Source organism: Ochlerotatus camptorhynchus, unplaced genomic scaffold, assembly GCF_037179485.1.
Source record: "Ochlerotatus camptorhynchus isolate MF236.1 unplaced genomic scaffold, CSIRO-AGI_Acam_v1.1 ptg000478l, whole genome shotgun sequence".
Classification (NCBI taxonomy): Eukaryota; Metazoa; Arthropoda; class Insecta; order Diptera; family Culicidae; genus Ochlerotatus; species Ochlerotatus camptorhynchus.
In genome coordinates this window covers 36,223-53,215 of record NW_027040964.1, presented here as the reverse complement: position 1 = coordinate 53,215, position 16,993 = coordinate 36,223, and the positions used below count along the sequence as shown (strand labels likewise).

At 38.6% G+C, this 16,993-nt stretch overlaps 1 protein-coding gene across 9 annotated transcripts in view; it reads left to right on the top strand.

Moving 5' to 3' along the window:
* Positions 1-16,993, top strand: part of LOC135712402 (voltage-dependent calcium channel type A subunit alpha-1-like) — a 160,820-nt gene that overhangs the window by 110,144 nt on the left and 33,683 nt on the right. For all 9 annotated transcript variants that reach the window (XM_065235394.1, XM_065235393.1, XM_065235395.1 and 6 more), the window contains exons 2-3: positions 12,532-12,690; positions 12,757-13,029. In XM_065235394.1, the coding sequence (XP_065091466.1) occupies positions 12,581-12,690; positions 12,757-13,029 (383 nt within the window). In that variant the 5' untranslated portion in view covers positions 12,532-12,580. The remainder of the gene's footprint in view (positions 1-12,531; positions 12,691-12,756; positions 13,030-16,993) is intronic.

Here is a 16,993-nt window from a genome sequence, read left to right as displayed (position 1 = left end):
CTCTCTTGCCGTGTGGATCTATTTGCTTTTTGCTGAAGGAAGTATTACTGCTACCAAAAGCTACAAAAAATTTAAAAAGTACATTTTAGTGCTAAACATAATGCAAATTTTCTACCTTGTTCGAATCTTATTCCTCTTCGATCTTTGTTTGGACCCTATCCGTGGTAATCCTGCATGGATATCAATTTGGAAAACTCCTCTTCGGTCCTTCGGATTCTGCTTGGAAGTTCGATTCGGCGAAACTTTCTTCTGCCACCATGGCACCTAAACGCAAAAGAAAAATGCAATCTCTTGATCCCCCTTCTGATGAAATTTATTTGAGCAATCAATTTGATATGCTCACGGATGATGAATATGATCCATCATCCAGGCAAAATCTTATTAAACATTCCCGGCTTAATGTCAAAAAGGAAAAAGGTCCCCTCTATTGTGATAACCACTTCCGATTTCCATGATCTTCGCACGGAACTTTTGAACTTCGTTAAATTCAAGTTTTCACTTTAAATTGGCCGTCGTAGTAAATGCCGCATATTGGCTGAAACCTTGGACGGATTCAAATGTCTTCACAAACATCTTTCTGAGAAGCAACACACATTTTTCACATACGGCACCAAAACTGAACGTCCCTGGATTAGACCAAAGATGAATTGGCAAAATTACTTAGATTTGAGCCAGTGCAAGTAATCAAAACACCAAAACTGAACGTGTGTTCAAGGTTGTCATGAAAGGACTGCCCAGTGGTGAATCCCTGGATCAGATCAAAGATGAACTGGCAAAATTACTTGGAGTTGTGCCACTCCAAGTAATCAAAATTAAAATGAAATACCGTCCTGGCGATTCGCGCAACGGGATTTCTAATGATTTTTATTTTGTGCACTTCAATTCAAGTGAACTAAACAACACTAAATCCTTAGAAAAAGCTAGCCTTATGTTCCGTGTCCGAGCGAAGTGGGAACACTTCAGGAAGACTGGAGGAAATTTCCAAAACCTCACCCAGTACCATAAGTGCCAGGGATGGGGTCACGAAACAACAAATTTGCTACATGCCAGCTAAATGCATGAATTGTGGTGATTCCTCTCACGCAAAGAACGACTGTCAAATTGTAATGAAAACCACAAACCAAATGTTTGGGAATGCAAGACATGCAAAGCCATCCTACAATCTCGTTCTAAGCAATAGGTAGGAAACGCTCCACGTTCCCGCCCAGATACTAATTCTTCTGTTGTTAACAATGGTCAGCGAGGAACAAATTCTACATTCGTACCAATAGGTACAAATAGCTCCCCTACTTCACATTCTTAATCTATAACTGCTGCTAACAATGTTCAGCAAGTAAAAGGAGCTACGTAAATATGCTGCTATCGCAACTGGTAAAAATCGAAATCAAAATTCTTGCCAACACAATTCTAACAGAAATGCTGATGATTTTTACTTTGGTAGCATTGCTGTTCCTAAAATGGAAGTATTACAGGAATCATTAATTGATATGATTACTGATATGCTCCATGTTTGATACTATTCACACTGAAGTTACATTTACGAACAATACCGTCATGACTTTGAAATTTAGTAATGGATTTTAAATCATTGAATATTTTGAATCAGAATGCTCGATCTTGACCTCTTAAAGATATTGAAGACGAGCTATTTAACTTTTTGAGAGTCCATACCGTGTATATTGCCGTTATAACTGAAACGTGCCTTAAACCTGACCATAAGGTTAAAAGGGACACACCTTATATCATTTATCGAAATGACCGTCTTGATGGACCCTGTGGTAGCGTTGCCATCTTTGTTCATAGACGTATCAAACATCAAACTATATCTACATTTGAAACCAAAGTTTTCGAAAATTTGGGAATATTTGTCGATACAAAATTTGGACAAGCGTCATTACCTCTCACCCCAACAGGCCTGGTCAGAAAACAACCATGAGTTGATGGGTCGATAGGTAGGATCCAGGTGTGGGAGCTGCCTCCCTGGTGTCGGTAGCATTGATGCTCAGCACGGAAAACAAGATCGACGGAAAACAAATCAAGGAAAAAAATGTTGGACAACTTGCGTTTAAATCTGCCTATTTTCCATTCGAATGCGTAGGCCAGCAAAGAATTTTCTCAAGGGTAACCTTCAGATACTTACTCGTCATAGGCCTAAATTCTTTTTAATTGGCGATTTTTATGCAAAACACCACTCATGGAATAATGCTCAAAGCAATACCAATGGTAATATTCTGTTTGATGATTGTTCTGCAGGTTATTACACTATTCAATATCCAAACAACCCAACATGCTTTTCTTCAGCAAGAAATCCCTCAACTATTGATTTGCTCTAAATTGTTCGGTTCTGAGCACCTTCCAGTAGCTTTTGAAATATCCCAAGAAATGATTTTTAATCCCAGCAGCTTTACTTTCAATTACCCAGCTCTATAGTTGGGTAATTGAAAGTAGGAGCAATATCGAACATTTATGAAATATAACTTTGAACCAAATATTCCTCTGCAAATCAAAGACGTTGTTCAGTATGCTCTTTAATCTCTATAGTTGAAGCAAGAGCTGCCTCAGTACCAAAATACGAGGTTAAATTCGATTCAATTATAAAAGACAACGATCTTCAGCTCTTGATCAGTCTGAAAATTGTCCGTAGGAGGCAATATCGTGATCTTGCTATGAAAGTTATCAGGCGGGATTTGCAAAAAGAAATAAAAAAGCAATTCTCTGCCCTGAGAAACAAAACTTTTGGAAATAATGCTTCTTTTGGGTGCTCACAAACATTTTGAAATAAAAATTTCAAAAGCCTATTCCACCGCTTAAATAAGATGGTAAAATCTTGATCACAAATTAGGAAAAAGCTCAGGAGCTTGCTAAGCAAATCAAGATTTCCCATAATTTCAGTTAGAGCCTTACTCTTCCTATTGAGAATCAGGTTGCTCGGGATTATCTGAATATTTTCTCTCGGGAAAATATTGTTTGATGATTCCTGGGGGACTGATTTGGAGTAAGTTAGATCTATAGCTAAAAAGTTTCATAATATGAATGCTCCTAGTGATGATGGAATTTTCTACATTCTCATAAAATCCCAGAGGGTACCTTGTCTTTCTTGTTAAAATTATTTAACAGATGTTTCTATTTGGTATACTTTCCTGATAAATTGATACATGCATAAGTTATTCCAATTTTGAAGCCACATAAAACTCCAGCTGAAGCTTCAGCTACCGTATAATAAGTTTGCTTTCATCAATAAGTAAAGTTTTTGAAATGATTAATTTGATAAGAATGATGCCTTACATCAATACGAACTCAATTTTTGCAGATGAGCAGTTTGGATTTCGCCATGGGTATTCAACTACTCATCAATTCTTAAAAGTTACCCATTTTATTAGTTCAAACAATTCCGAAGGCTGCTCAACTGGAGTTGCTCTTCTCGACATAGAAAAAGCATTCGACAGTGTTTGGCATGAAGGTTTGATTGCTAAATTGAAAAAGTTCAATTCTCCACTTTATATTATGAAATTAGTTCAAAATTATCTAACTGGCAGAATTCTGCAGGTAAATTATCAAAATTCCAAATCTGATCGACTACCTGCAAGATCTGGAGTTCCGCAGGGTAGTATTCATGGGCCTATATTGTATAACATTTTCACTTCGGACCTCCCTGATTTTCCTCAGGGTTGCCACAAATCTTTGTTCGCAAAGAGCTTTATCTTATCCGGATGTACATAACATTTCTTGGTTGCTGGTTGGTCAAGTATCTTAAACATATTTGTGTAATTTTGAACTTTATTTACACAATCTGTATGAAGTTTGAGCACTTTAAGTAAAACACCTATTTTTGGTGTATATTTTTTGAATCTGCAATTTATAGAAGCATAAAATACCAAATCAGCAAAAAATGTGCTCAATCGTAGTCAAACCATGAATCTTTTAAAAGCTCTTTGTTTAAATAAAGTCTATTCAGAACGATAAAAATTACATCTGTTTTATTTGAATCGCCATCTGTCAAAAATTGCATGTTGATAACTTTTTTCCTTGGATGAATTGGGTGGTAATATACTGTTGTACGGTATTATAGCTATTGTTTCTAACAGTATAACCTACCATCACAGAACAGAAGGGGAAGTGCAAATAAATCGGTGAAGCAAAAAGTGGTACGCTTTTCTGCTCAACAAAGAATGCGGGCTATCTATGCACACTCACACTATCATAGTATCATAACAGAGAAACATACGTAACACATTTAATATTTCTCACTGTAAAACATCGTCACTAAAAAATTACCGCCAACTGTTGAGTACAATGTGGTGGGCAGTACGCTGAACAGATGGCGGTAGCGTGTAAACGTAAAATGCAAGGGAATAGACTATGCGCGCCACAGGTGGCGGTACTACCAACTACGATACTTTTAAATTGTCCGTTAAATGCTTGTTCGATGAACAACTTTCAAGAGTTATGTCTGTTTGTCTGTGGTATCATCTTAACTGCAGGCAGAAGATGCCTTCTACCGCTAGGTGGGCTAGTGTTCGCCAATGAAAAGTGAAGCCACTTTCTGATCCGAAGTTCCACTTCTGTTCTGTTCTACCATTCTAGCGAGGAGCAACTTAAATGTATGCTAAAAATAATGTTTTGGAACGCCCTAGCATATAATTTCCAATACTACGCATTGCACTTGCATTGGGTCAAAAAAAAGGTCGATAGACAAAAGTTCTATAGACTGATGGTCGATAGACTAATGGTCGATAGACTAAGGGACGAAACACAAAAGCATGAGCATAAGCATGAGCATGATTGACCGCCCACGGTTGCTACTCTGTTATTGCCAGATCAGCTGTAATTACACAGAGAACCAATAGACGATGCTTGGGACTAGCAATCATCCACAATGTGTAAAAACTGGTGATCTCAAACTAGGCAATATCAGCGCCGGCCGCGCCCGAACACAGGTCAAGAAAGGAAGGGGTAGGAATGTGTTGACGTGACACTCGCTTTGATGGAACCCGAGAACACCTTTGCACTTCTACGAGGAATCACTGGGTTATTGGGTAATAGGGTTGGGTTTGCAGCAGGGTTCGTTTCGGTAAACGATAAGCTGAATTGATGTCCTAACAATCATATAATGCGAAGGAGCTTGGAATTGAACCCACGGTCTTCTGCTCAGGAAGCAAAAACGTTTGCCACTAGGCAGACGAGCTCCTTTTTAATCATCGAGTTGCTGTTATTACCATGTAGTCATGTTACCAAATAAAACGATTGACGAATCTTAAATGTGGATGGGCTTGAGATTAGACTCATGATGTTCTGCTCAGTAAGTAAAACCGGTTGCTCTAAGGCCACCGAGCCCCTCATATCACATTATAGCGTTACTCAAGTTTTTATGACTATTCAGACCCGGCACCGACGACAACGAAAAGTTTTACGAAATACACGATAAACAAGCGATCTAACCATACATTTTTAATATGAAAGGATCTGGGACCGCGTTTTTCTGCTCAGTAAACAAGCCTCTGCAACCGACGATCTTTGAAATCCTTAAACTAAAAGCTATGAAAGAGGCCTTCATTAAGATCCAATTTCACGCGACGTTAAATGTTTCGATTTTCTCTTTACGCATGGTTCAGGTAATCATAACAAGCTATGACCGACGTAACGATTGTTTAAGACCTGGTTGAACAAGCTATTCAAATGAAATTACGTTCTCGAATTTTACTTGGCATGTAATGAACAACAGAAATACGCGATAATTCATATTTTCAGCGGTTGGTGGTTAATTTTAAATATACTAACGGTTCTGCCTACGACTACGACGGCGATTACTACAGCGACTACGACGGCGCCTACGACAACGACAACAGCGAATTTGTAACTTACCATTTGTCTAGGATAAACACCTTTACCCGGCACCTCCACTGGTTCTTCATGTCCGCTATCTGTCACTGTTTGCAAAATATCTAATAGCAATCTGGGAGGAGGGTCGCATCTAGTACTTTCCCCAGGAACCGTTCACGGCCACCAGCTACTGCCCGTCCAGTCTTGGGCGTATCCAGCGAGGCATCCTTCAGATTACTTACAATCTCCGACACTCAATGCAAATCGCAGGCACACTTACGCTAGTTACAAAAAAAAACACCCGTGCAAAGAAACGGATCCAATAAACGTCACTCTCGCGAAAGCACACCCGTCGTCGTCGAACGGCAAAAAAAAGGAATCGGTGGGCAATTTTGTGATACGGATTTCCAAAATCAACCGGGAATGCACGAATTTCACCACACCCAAGTGTGCAACACGTTCAGAAGCACTTTTAATACACTTTCGTTCGAAAACACTTAATTTTTTACAAAAATAGTTGCGAGTAAACCAACATCATCACCGCGTAAATAAACTAAAATTAAAATTATCGCTCGCGATGCCACAAATTTCTGGACCGGGAGAAAAAATCAAACAACGCAGATAGCGTCAAATCTTCTGTTGCTTCGACTAAAGGACGAAACACAAAAGGTCGAAAAACAGAATGTCTAATGAAAAAGGTCGAAAGACAAAAGGTGTAAATGGACAATATATCGATGGGAAAAAAGCCAAATGATATCAAAGGGGATGACCAGATGTTCCGAATGTACGCAACCCATGCGCTTTTTCAGTGGTTTTTTTGCACCAAAGTAGGGGTTTCTGAGGTAAAATGCACCAGTTAAGTAAATCACGCTGATTTTTTCGTTAAAATTAAAAGCAACAGTGAATATCACGTATTGCCTGATTTCTTAGTTGATTATATTCGCAACAAACATGAAATGTTGAAAAAAGTATGTTGAAAATAAAAGAACGTTAACAATGGGGCAAAATGCACTACAATAATGGAGAAATATGACTCTACTTGCCGTCTAAATGATTATGACCAATTGAGGCAGAAGAACGTTTTCGTTTTTGACTGCCTCCAGTTCCAATCGCAGTTGTTCAAAGGTCCATGACCGATTAATAGACTTCGGAACGCTACGGACCAAACCTGTTTTACTAAAGAATGATTTTGCCAGGAACTTAGGAGTACATTTTGGCTCGAATGTATAAATAAAATGTTGTTCGTCATAAAATAGAAATACATATTAAAACTTATCGGTATTTTATCAGAAAGATGTAGCTCTAATCTCAATCAAATGAACATTGAAACAGCCCTTAACATGCCAAAACCAACCTAAGCAATGTCAACTTCACCAAGATTCATCACAATGGCTCTAGACCCCCCGATAGAATATTTTAAAACAAGCCTCATATAAAAGGGGCGATCATAGGCTTTCGGTTGGTGGGTGTATCAGTGAAACTGATATTTTGTAATAAGGTTTTCTTTCAGAGACACCGTGAGATGCTTGAGTTGGATTTTTAAACTAAGTGTGAACTATTGTGCATTATGGTATTTTGAAGTAGAACTACGTCTTTGTCGACTATACTGGAGAGCAAATAAAAAAATATGTGTGGTGAAATAGTGTTAGGTTTTGAACGCTTGTAACTTTGTCATTTATAGATGAAATTAAAATCCAAATACGCCAATCGATAGGATATTACTTTACAAATCTGCTGAAATAACAACTTTTCCAATTTTCCATAAAACAACTTAAGAAAAATGTGCAAATGTTAATTTTATCACTGTATTTATGAAATAAACGTTTTTCTCAAACCCAGTCGTCATAATCGATTACCACTTGTTTGCACATCGTTCTGCTTGAACCTGAATAGATATAAAACAGCGCTGCTGTCGTGCATCTGCTCATTACCGCTCCGGACGGCAAGGCACTGGGTCCTGCAGCAAGCAGGAGAAGGTCAGCGATTAATGTGGTGTTTACATTTATGCGGATTTCCTAGCGCTATTGTACTAGCACTGACACATTGAATGTTTTGCTTTGAAATCGCAAGCATAAATCGATTTGTGGATGACGCGGGAAGTGGCGGGTGTGCGAAGTTTTGGTATTTTGTGTCATATGGATAATAAAAGTCCAGTGGTGTATAATGCCCTCAAAGGCACACTAGAAACCTAGCCTTTCGTGATGTGAAAATCAACGGTCTATCAGCGACCGGAAAGAATTGGAACCGGTGAGGAACATTATAGGGGACTGACTATAGAGAATTATGAATAAACTTCTGTAGTTTGTTTTGTGTGATTTGCAGCATTATTCGAATTAAGGATACTAATGGGGTATGATTAACTGCCTTTATCTTTTGAGCCCACTCTAGAACCTACATTTGTATTTAGATCTACTGGTCTGAGTTCCTCTGGTATATTCAATTAGAGGATGTTCCTGAATATACAGTCAAACAACATGTAATGTTGTGATTAACTTCAATGACAGTTGTCCAGCAGTGTTCCCATTTTATTTACAACAATCCAATGCGTACAAGATTGGGCCGAAGGATTTCCAAAGGTGTACCGATCGATGTACCCAAGCTGTGCCGAATTTAATTTCGGCACAATGTGCTGAATGACTTGCCCCTTGACGGATGTTAATCTAATTGCATATATAGAGGTTTTACAGTCAGTTAGATGCGAAGGATCGTCAGGCAGACGGACAATCCAAGACCACTGCAGAGAGAGTTCGGTATTCTCAAGCCAACATGAAAGCAGTCAGAGGTAATGCGTAACCATCTACTGATTGGGTCGCTGGAGAAGGCAGAGTAATGAATTTTTGTTGGACCTATCCAAAAATGATTCATGTTGGACCTATGTTTACCGGCGCTAATTTTGTGCAAGAAAGTCTAAGAAACTTTTTCTACAAGCTTCTACAACATCTTCTAAAAGCTCATAACTATAAAGAAAAATATGTGTTTTAATGATTAACATAATTTCGGTTTTATTCTGTTTTCAAAAATAGTTCACTTTTAACTAATTTTCTCATCAACATGGCTCACTTTAGAACGTCCACAGGAGGAATGTTTACTTACATTTTTCAAAGTTTTTGTGCAGAATAATACTACTAAAAGATGTAAACTTCATACATTAATGTTATTCAAAAGTTTGAATATTTGACAAAATTCCTCATTTATATTTGTTGGATCTAGTTGTTTCCACCATTGGCCGTCAGGTGTGCTTCGGTTTAATATCTCATGTGATTAGAGGTATCGTTTCAACTTACCTCGGTGTACCTAAACTATGATTCTTACCATCAAAACATTGTACAGATGGAGAACCTGTATACGAGCTTTTGTTCTGACTTTGAAATACAGTAACTGAATCTCGCTAATTTTCAATTAATGTTTTACTAAGCACCTACTTATTGGAAACCATACGTTTGAGTTGAGAAAAGTCACAGTAATCTATTTTGTATCATTCTACAAACACACTACATAATGATGATGCATGATAATTTTATGTACGGGTTGTCCTCCAAATTGGATAATAAAGAGATGTTTAAACCCCGTATGATCGTTATACCCCTTTCTCCCCTACTTCTCTGATATAAGAACCAACATTTTGTTCAATATTGAAAGTACCGTCTTCTGATAAGAAAAACAACTGCCTGTTGCGTTATCATAAAATGCAACCTTCACTCTCTTCTTTACTCCAAAGATCTAATTTAAAACTAATGATGGAGCTACTGAAAAAAATTAACGTATTTTTTGGCAATTTTTTTATTCTACAACATGCATAGCGTCTTTGTGGACTATACTGGGGCACTACTCCAAAATATATAACGGCTTGTTGAGGACCCCACAGTTGAATTTTCATAATTTATTACATTCCAGGAAAAATACTTGAACCAGCTTTGAACCATAACCGAAACATTGAAATACTTGAAAACTTAAAAAAAAAACTAGAAGGGTCTGTGCCTAGGGGCACGAACGGAAGCTTGACGTAGGACCGCTAGTGGACGCAATAAATGTGAAGAGCATTTAGTTCTTTTAATTGATCAATTATATATTATCTCAACTCTTTCCGTTTTTGAATTGTACGCGTACCAAATTTGTAGTAATCTTTTTCAAAGAGAAAGTTGATTAAGAGAATCAATCAAAATCACTTGCACCCCTGCTTCCAAGTTTGGTTACAAGATTACAACTCTGGAGAGCATTTTGTGTGGTCGTTGGGGGCTTGTGGTTCTGAATATGGACAAACAAGCACAGATAAATTCTGTTCCAACTCTTTACTGATGTAAGCTTGATGGCCCTGAAAAGGGCCGTTTTATTGAAGAGGACATCCATGGCCACTTACGCTTGGCGTGTTTAGTGTAGGTGACAGCATCACGGACCTCATTCTCCAGGAACACCTTCAGCACACCTCGTAGATCAGACCGGAGATACGTTTGACACCACCACGGCGAGCCAGACGACCGATGGCGGTTATCTCGAAGAACTTTGCGATGACGCTTGGCGCCTCTTTTACCAGACCTTTTCCTCCTTTGCCACGACCAGTCACAGTCAATTGTTGCTTGTTGCTTGACTAGCCACCACCTTCCTACTGCTGTTATTGCTGTTCCGAAGCGAAAATGAGCTAATGCCATACAGCAGCGCTCTTTTATATCTTTTCAGGTTAAAGCAGAATGATGTGCAACCAAGTGGTATAAAAGCTACAAAGACTCCTCCCATTATGAGTAGTTTGCTAACAAGTAGCGACACTGGCTCTTTTCCTTTTGCGTACACGGCGAATGAGAGCGACTCAAATTTTAATTTAGTTCACTCATAATCGCCAAAAGCGCAGGAACTCAGCGATGAGTAAATTTGTCTCATGGTTTCCTGTGGAAAACCTAAAAAATCTGCCAGAAAATGAGGAAATTGACGAAAATTTTATTCAGTCTCGGAGTAGTACCAATAGACTGAGTGAATCCAGTCTTTACTTCTCAAATTCGGGAATTTTTCCCTGGAAAATCCTGGAAAAACCTGGGAAAACATGGAGCAAATTTACTCATCGCTGAGTTCCTGCACTTTATTTCTTATTACTGAGATAACTAAACTCAAATTTGGGTCGTTCTCATTCGCCGTGATATCACCTTGAAAGATATCGGCGCCGGTGGTTAGCGTGATTACCTCTCACCACAGCAGGCCTGGGTTCAATCTCAGTTGGCGCCACCGGCATGTTCTAATGCATAACATCTCTGATCACGCCTTCCTTCGGGAAGTAAAGCCGTTGGTCCCGGTTGAGTTGATGGGTCGATTGGTAGGGTCCAGGTGTGGGAGTTGCCTCCCTGGCGTCGGTAGCATTGGAGCTCAGTATGGAAAACAAATCTCGCGTGACTTTTCAATAGGCCCTATCTACATTAATCGATTCTCTTCATAGACCCTCTCTTTCGTAAATAACTCGGCTTCACAAATGTTTCCTGCCGTCTTCGTCGAGTTAGATGCTAGATTGTTGCTTCTTCCATCGAAAATATCCGGCCGTGGCGATTCAAATTTGATCAAGGTTGATCAAAATAACTTGTACTTGCTTCCAGTTTGATTACATGAGCATTTTGTGTGATCGTTGGTTCTGAATATGGACAAACAGGCAGATGAATTCTATTCCTACTCTTTACTGTAATAAGATTGGTGGCCGTTTTGTTGCCAAAGTTGGTGATGATTTAATCTCCGAAACCAAACAGAGTGCGTCTCTGTCATTTCAAAACGTAAATGACATCCATGGCCGCTTAGGCTTGGCGTGTTTAGTGTAGGTGACAGCATCACGGATCTCATTTTTCAGGAACACCTTCAGCACACCTCGTAAATCAGACCCGAGATACGTAAGCACCGCCACGGCGAGCCAGACGACGGATGGTGGTTATCTTGAAGAATTTGCGTTTGGTTCTGAATATGGCGATGAGTGTGCAAAATATTACGCAATTCCATCCTCCCTATTCGCATGCGCCTGAGGATCGGAGGCGAACGCCACTTCAACTTGTTTCGTCTACTTACTACTCTCTGACGACTGTGCTTGGGAAGCAGTATATGCATGAAGGTAATTGGTGGATTTGTTAGTTAATTCGACGCTTTTGGACAATGCTGGACATTTACCAGTTTTTCAATAGTTTCTTGTTGAAAATCAACATTCAGAAGCATTTTTATCGATGCGTAGCCACATTTCTGATCGATGGGTGTTAAATTATTGAAATTGGACCAGGGGCAGCTGAGTTATTAACGTTCGAAATCTTTCTTAATTTGTTACATGTTCCATTTTCGGTTTTCACAAAGTGTACCCCCATATAGAAATCAAAGACGTAGTCCTACGTCAAAAGTATAATGGTCAAAAATGCATGACATACATCAATTTTGCGAAGTTCTACGTCATACTGCAGTCGTGTCTAGGATAGAACCTTTTATTTTTTTTTTCAAACGCCAGCATCTTTGCATACTAGGCAACAGGCGATAAACAAATATGAGTCGGTTATGTCTCAAATGTGAAGGTCATTTTGATCCTCTGATGAAAATCTGCAGAGATGGAGGCGATTGATGGATGTTCCAGAAATTGTACAAAATCAACCACAACCAAGCGCAAGTTAATTTAGAAGAAAATATCAAGATGAAACAGCTTTCGTTGAAATTAAATTATTAATCAAGCTTTCTATTAATAACCACCATTATCTTCCTTTCTTGCAGGTTAGCAGCGGCTCAAGAGGCGGAGCTTCCTGATAAGGACGGGAAGCAAATGGGTCCGAAGAAGGGAAAAAAGGGCAGTAGTCCGAGGCATCGAACGGGTCCGCCTCCACCCGGACCGTCATCGCTGTTCATTTTTGCAGAGGATAATTTCATTAGGAGGTAAAGTGGACCTGCTTTTGAAAGTTTTAATCCTAAAGAATACAACCACCTGCCAACCCGTTTCAGAGCAACGAAATTCATCATAGAATGGCCGCCTTTCGAGTACGCCGTACTGTTGACAATCATCGCAAACTGTGTCGTGCTGGCGCTGGAGGAACATCTGCCCCACGGAGACAAAACGGTGCTGGCCCAGAAGCTGGAACTGACCGAGAGCTACTTCCTGTGCATCTTCACGGTCGAGGCCGCACTCAAAATTGTCGCCCTCGGGCTGGTGCTGCATACCGATTCCTACCTGCGCAACATCTGGAACATGATGGATTTTTTTGTGGTGTTCACGGGGTAAGGATGTGCATGTTTTCGGAAAATGTGTGTGTATTTCGGAAAAAACAGAGGTCCTATAAATATGTGAATATTTAGCGAAAGCGAGAGAGAGAGAAAGAGGGGTGCCTCTTATCTATTAGGAAGCTAGATTCCCGTTAGACCCAGAGAGCAACGGATTCCAGTACAACGGGCTAGCCGCAAGTGTTCGATAGGAGTAGAGTTTTATGCATGTAGACTTCATTGGAACTTTGCTAGAGTAGAGGAAAGTTTAATTCAAAAGTTGAAAACCGATTCATATCCAAGGTAAGGTACAACAGCTTTCGATGGATCTGATATTTTACCGAACATCTAGAGCTTTGACCAACATAAGAATTGTACATCTGTTTTGAGTCGATTGCCGTTTCAATCCGATTGAGTGCATGTTTTATTGGACACTCACTGGTTTTTGGCATCGAATTTAATCTAGTGGAAACTGCGGTCAGTTTGGATTTGGATCATAGAACAAGCTAGAAATATTGGTATGTTTTTAAACTTAAGAATGTACATTTTTATATTCGCAAAGCTCAAACTAGATGTTTCGGAAAGAAATGAAGATTCCCTGAAGAAGACTCCATAGAGGGTAGGAAGAAAAGGATGGAAATATGATTTCGTATCTCTCAATACTAGAGAAAGCCGTTGAACATTACCTCAATATCGAAGTAGTCGACCGATGGACCGAGATTCATATTAACAGTAAACATTTTAAATTATTGTTGTATTCACCTTTGATGTGTTAACTGCAACTTTAATCCTTTTTAATCATTAATTTTGTAATAGCTTCTTCAAAACGGCTGAAAACGATATTTACCATTCCCCCTTTCTATCAAACATCAGCATTATTATAAAAATGGCGCATAAAGATTGTAGCAGCCCCAACCTACAATGAAATCATCAAAAGAAATTATAATACTTCTCAAATTTTTTTTAATACGAGGTACTGACACACGGTCCAAAGAAGCATGAACACGAAGATTGACAATCATAGCTCAAGACAGCTCATGTATCATCATCAGTGTCATTTGGTCGATTGTCGTCATGCTGATTTTCGTTTGCCGAATGGATCCTTTGGCCACAAATATATGAATCTAAATTCGTTGCATTTATTTAGCTGGAAAAGTAAGTGTTAGTTTTATTAACTTGATGGAATCATTCTCGTTTCCCTAGACAAATTTCCATGTAATTTATGATTGTCCAAATGTAATGTTCAAAATCCTGCGTATTCAAAGGATTGAGGTCTTGCCTTTCTTCCTGGCTGTGCGTTCACTATAACTTAGAATTTAGTATCAATCTTCGACCAAAACGCATTTGGTCAAACGACCCACATGGGCAAAACGACATTGGACCAAACGAACCAGAACCAATGCAGCTTCAACAACATCATCAATCGAAAAAAAGGCTAAAGTTTCAAGTGATAAAATCTGCCACTTAACTTTACTGCATGTGTTGGCTTCGCTTAAACTTTGGTAGCTAAGTGTTGGAACCAGCTCTTGCAGGTTTATATTCTGTATTGCTAGCTGTCATGTGTCTAAGAACTGCAGCATCTCCACAAAAGTTATGTAAAGTGGATCAACTAGCTCATCAACAAAAAAATACATTCACAGGATATACAAGGGGACACTTACGTCGTGAAATTTGGCATTGATTTCAGGTGCATGATAACTACTAAAAAAATATGATAGAACAGCTATGAATTTCACCCTATGGTTAATAATCAGACTACCGAGTAGAGTTAGTGATAATCATTTGAAGCGATACACGCTGAGGTAGAATGGTACTTATATTCGACAAAAATCAGCACAGCATTTTGAGAATTTTCATGAAGTTTTCTAAAGCTCTATGAAGTTTCTCGAATTTCTAAGAAGATCCAAGAACTTCAACAAAGTCACTGAAGTTTCACAAATTTCCCTAAACTTAGAGATAAATGTAATAATTCCACGAATTTCTTAAAAAATCATTAAATGTCTCAAAAGTTCGCCAAATTTCTACAATTTTTTATAAAACTCCACAAAGTTTACTGGATTTATAAAACAAAATCGATGAACCTCTACAATACTCTGTGCATATCAACAAATTTTCCTGATCAACTACTGTTTCGTATAAACACATGATGTTTTCTTCCCAATAAGCATTGCAAGTTTTATCGAGGTTTTAAAGCATACTACAAGTCTAGATCATAGTCTACAGAACCCTCATAAAACCCAAATTGTTACTTGGGTTAACTTCCCTGAACTTTCGTAAAGACTTTTTTTTTTTCCTCTGTTCGGGACATAACACCACTGCGACCAGTAATTTGATCTATTGTAGTATATCCCGTGTCCTTAGTTTAGTGCATGTCGTATTACTCCATCCCTATTGAGAAATGATGAAGTATTCGGTTTTGATACAGTTGTCATTCTTGCCTTCATCGCAAGGAATCGATTCTAACTGAAAGGTTCCGCTATTTATACCCTTCGGAGTTGGAACACCCTCCAAAGGCGCGCCCCTTTATCAGTCAAAATTGGATTCCTTAACAACAAAAACAAGCTATGACACCGATAATGACCATGCATCAGAACCCTAGTCTTAACCACTTCAAACTAGGGAACAACGATTAGAAGATTAGGAATCACATAGGTGAAGACTAACTAACTCATTTTTTCCGTGTTTCAAGATCATCCTCGGTCCAGGCAACCCGAGGACTTATCACTATCAACAAGGCATAAAAAGTAACAAGGACTAAGATGTGTTCCTTTGATTACTGAAAAATCCTGTTCCCCTAGTTTGAAGAAGTTAGGACTAGGAATCGGTGGTAGATCTTACATCCCGTAACGTACCACGAAAAGGTGATCTACCCACGTTACGGGGCTTCGTAAAGACTTAGTTTAATAAATTTGCGATGGGTCCCCACACCCAGGTATGGACAATCATTCTTATCCATATGGTGAATTCACTTACCTTCATTTGCCTCTAACTGTTTCTATAAACAGAATTCGGTAACATGTATAGAGCTTGTGTAGGTTTTGATATTTACCACAACTTTTGTAAGTAACTCAAATCTGTATCTTTTATGCATGATGAACCAAAGCAAACAGAACCCACCATTTTTTTTCAGTGAATGTAAATTACATTCACTGAAAAACAATAATTAGTTCTGCCCGCTCTAGTTGGTCATGCATAAGAGATACAGATTTTAATAATCGACAAAAGTTGAAGCTTATATCAAAACCAACAAAAAAAATCCATTTAATTTTTCTGAAATATGTTGAAGAAAAAAGTTAGTGAATGTAAATTAATGCACGAAATGAATGTAAATGATTTTCCATGCCTGCCCACCTCGTTTGCAAATTTCAAACGAAGCACGGAAGACATGTGAAGACGTTTCGTCAATCTTGACGAAATAAAGCCAAAGAAGAAGAACTCAGGATTTCCTGGGAGATACACATTGAGAAATTATTATCGTTTTCAGTAATTTTTAACCAAAATCTCTACAGCTGAACGTTCGGTAAAACTTTGACCTTCATTTAAAAGCCTGTTTTTTTTTTAATAATCTAAAAACACGTTTAACCTTCTTTAAATGATCGAACCTTGATGTTTTTAAATTTTACCGAAAAGTTCAGCTGATGAAGTTTGGGGAAAAAAATACCAAAGTCAGCGATAATTTCTTAGTCTGTAGATGAATACAAACAAATTAAGGTTAGGTATTGTACACTGATCCTTCTTTTTACTAGGTTAATGATGTCCATTGGACAAATTATAGCTGTTCTATTTATATGAATTTCCATCTTTTCAAGATCATTCAAAACAGTATTCAACCATATTTCTCGATTCTGCTGGAGGAAGGCAAATCTCGCTAATGTAAACAAACCTTTTTCCGCTGATTTCTTAGAAGCCAAAACAAACTCAAACCAGGCAACTACGCCATCGAATGAAGGAAGATTTTTTCTACCCTAAAAGAGATGTATGT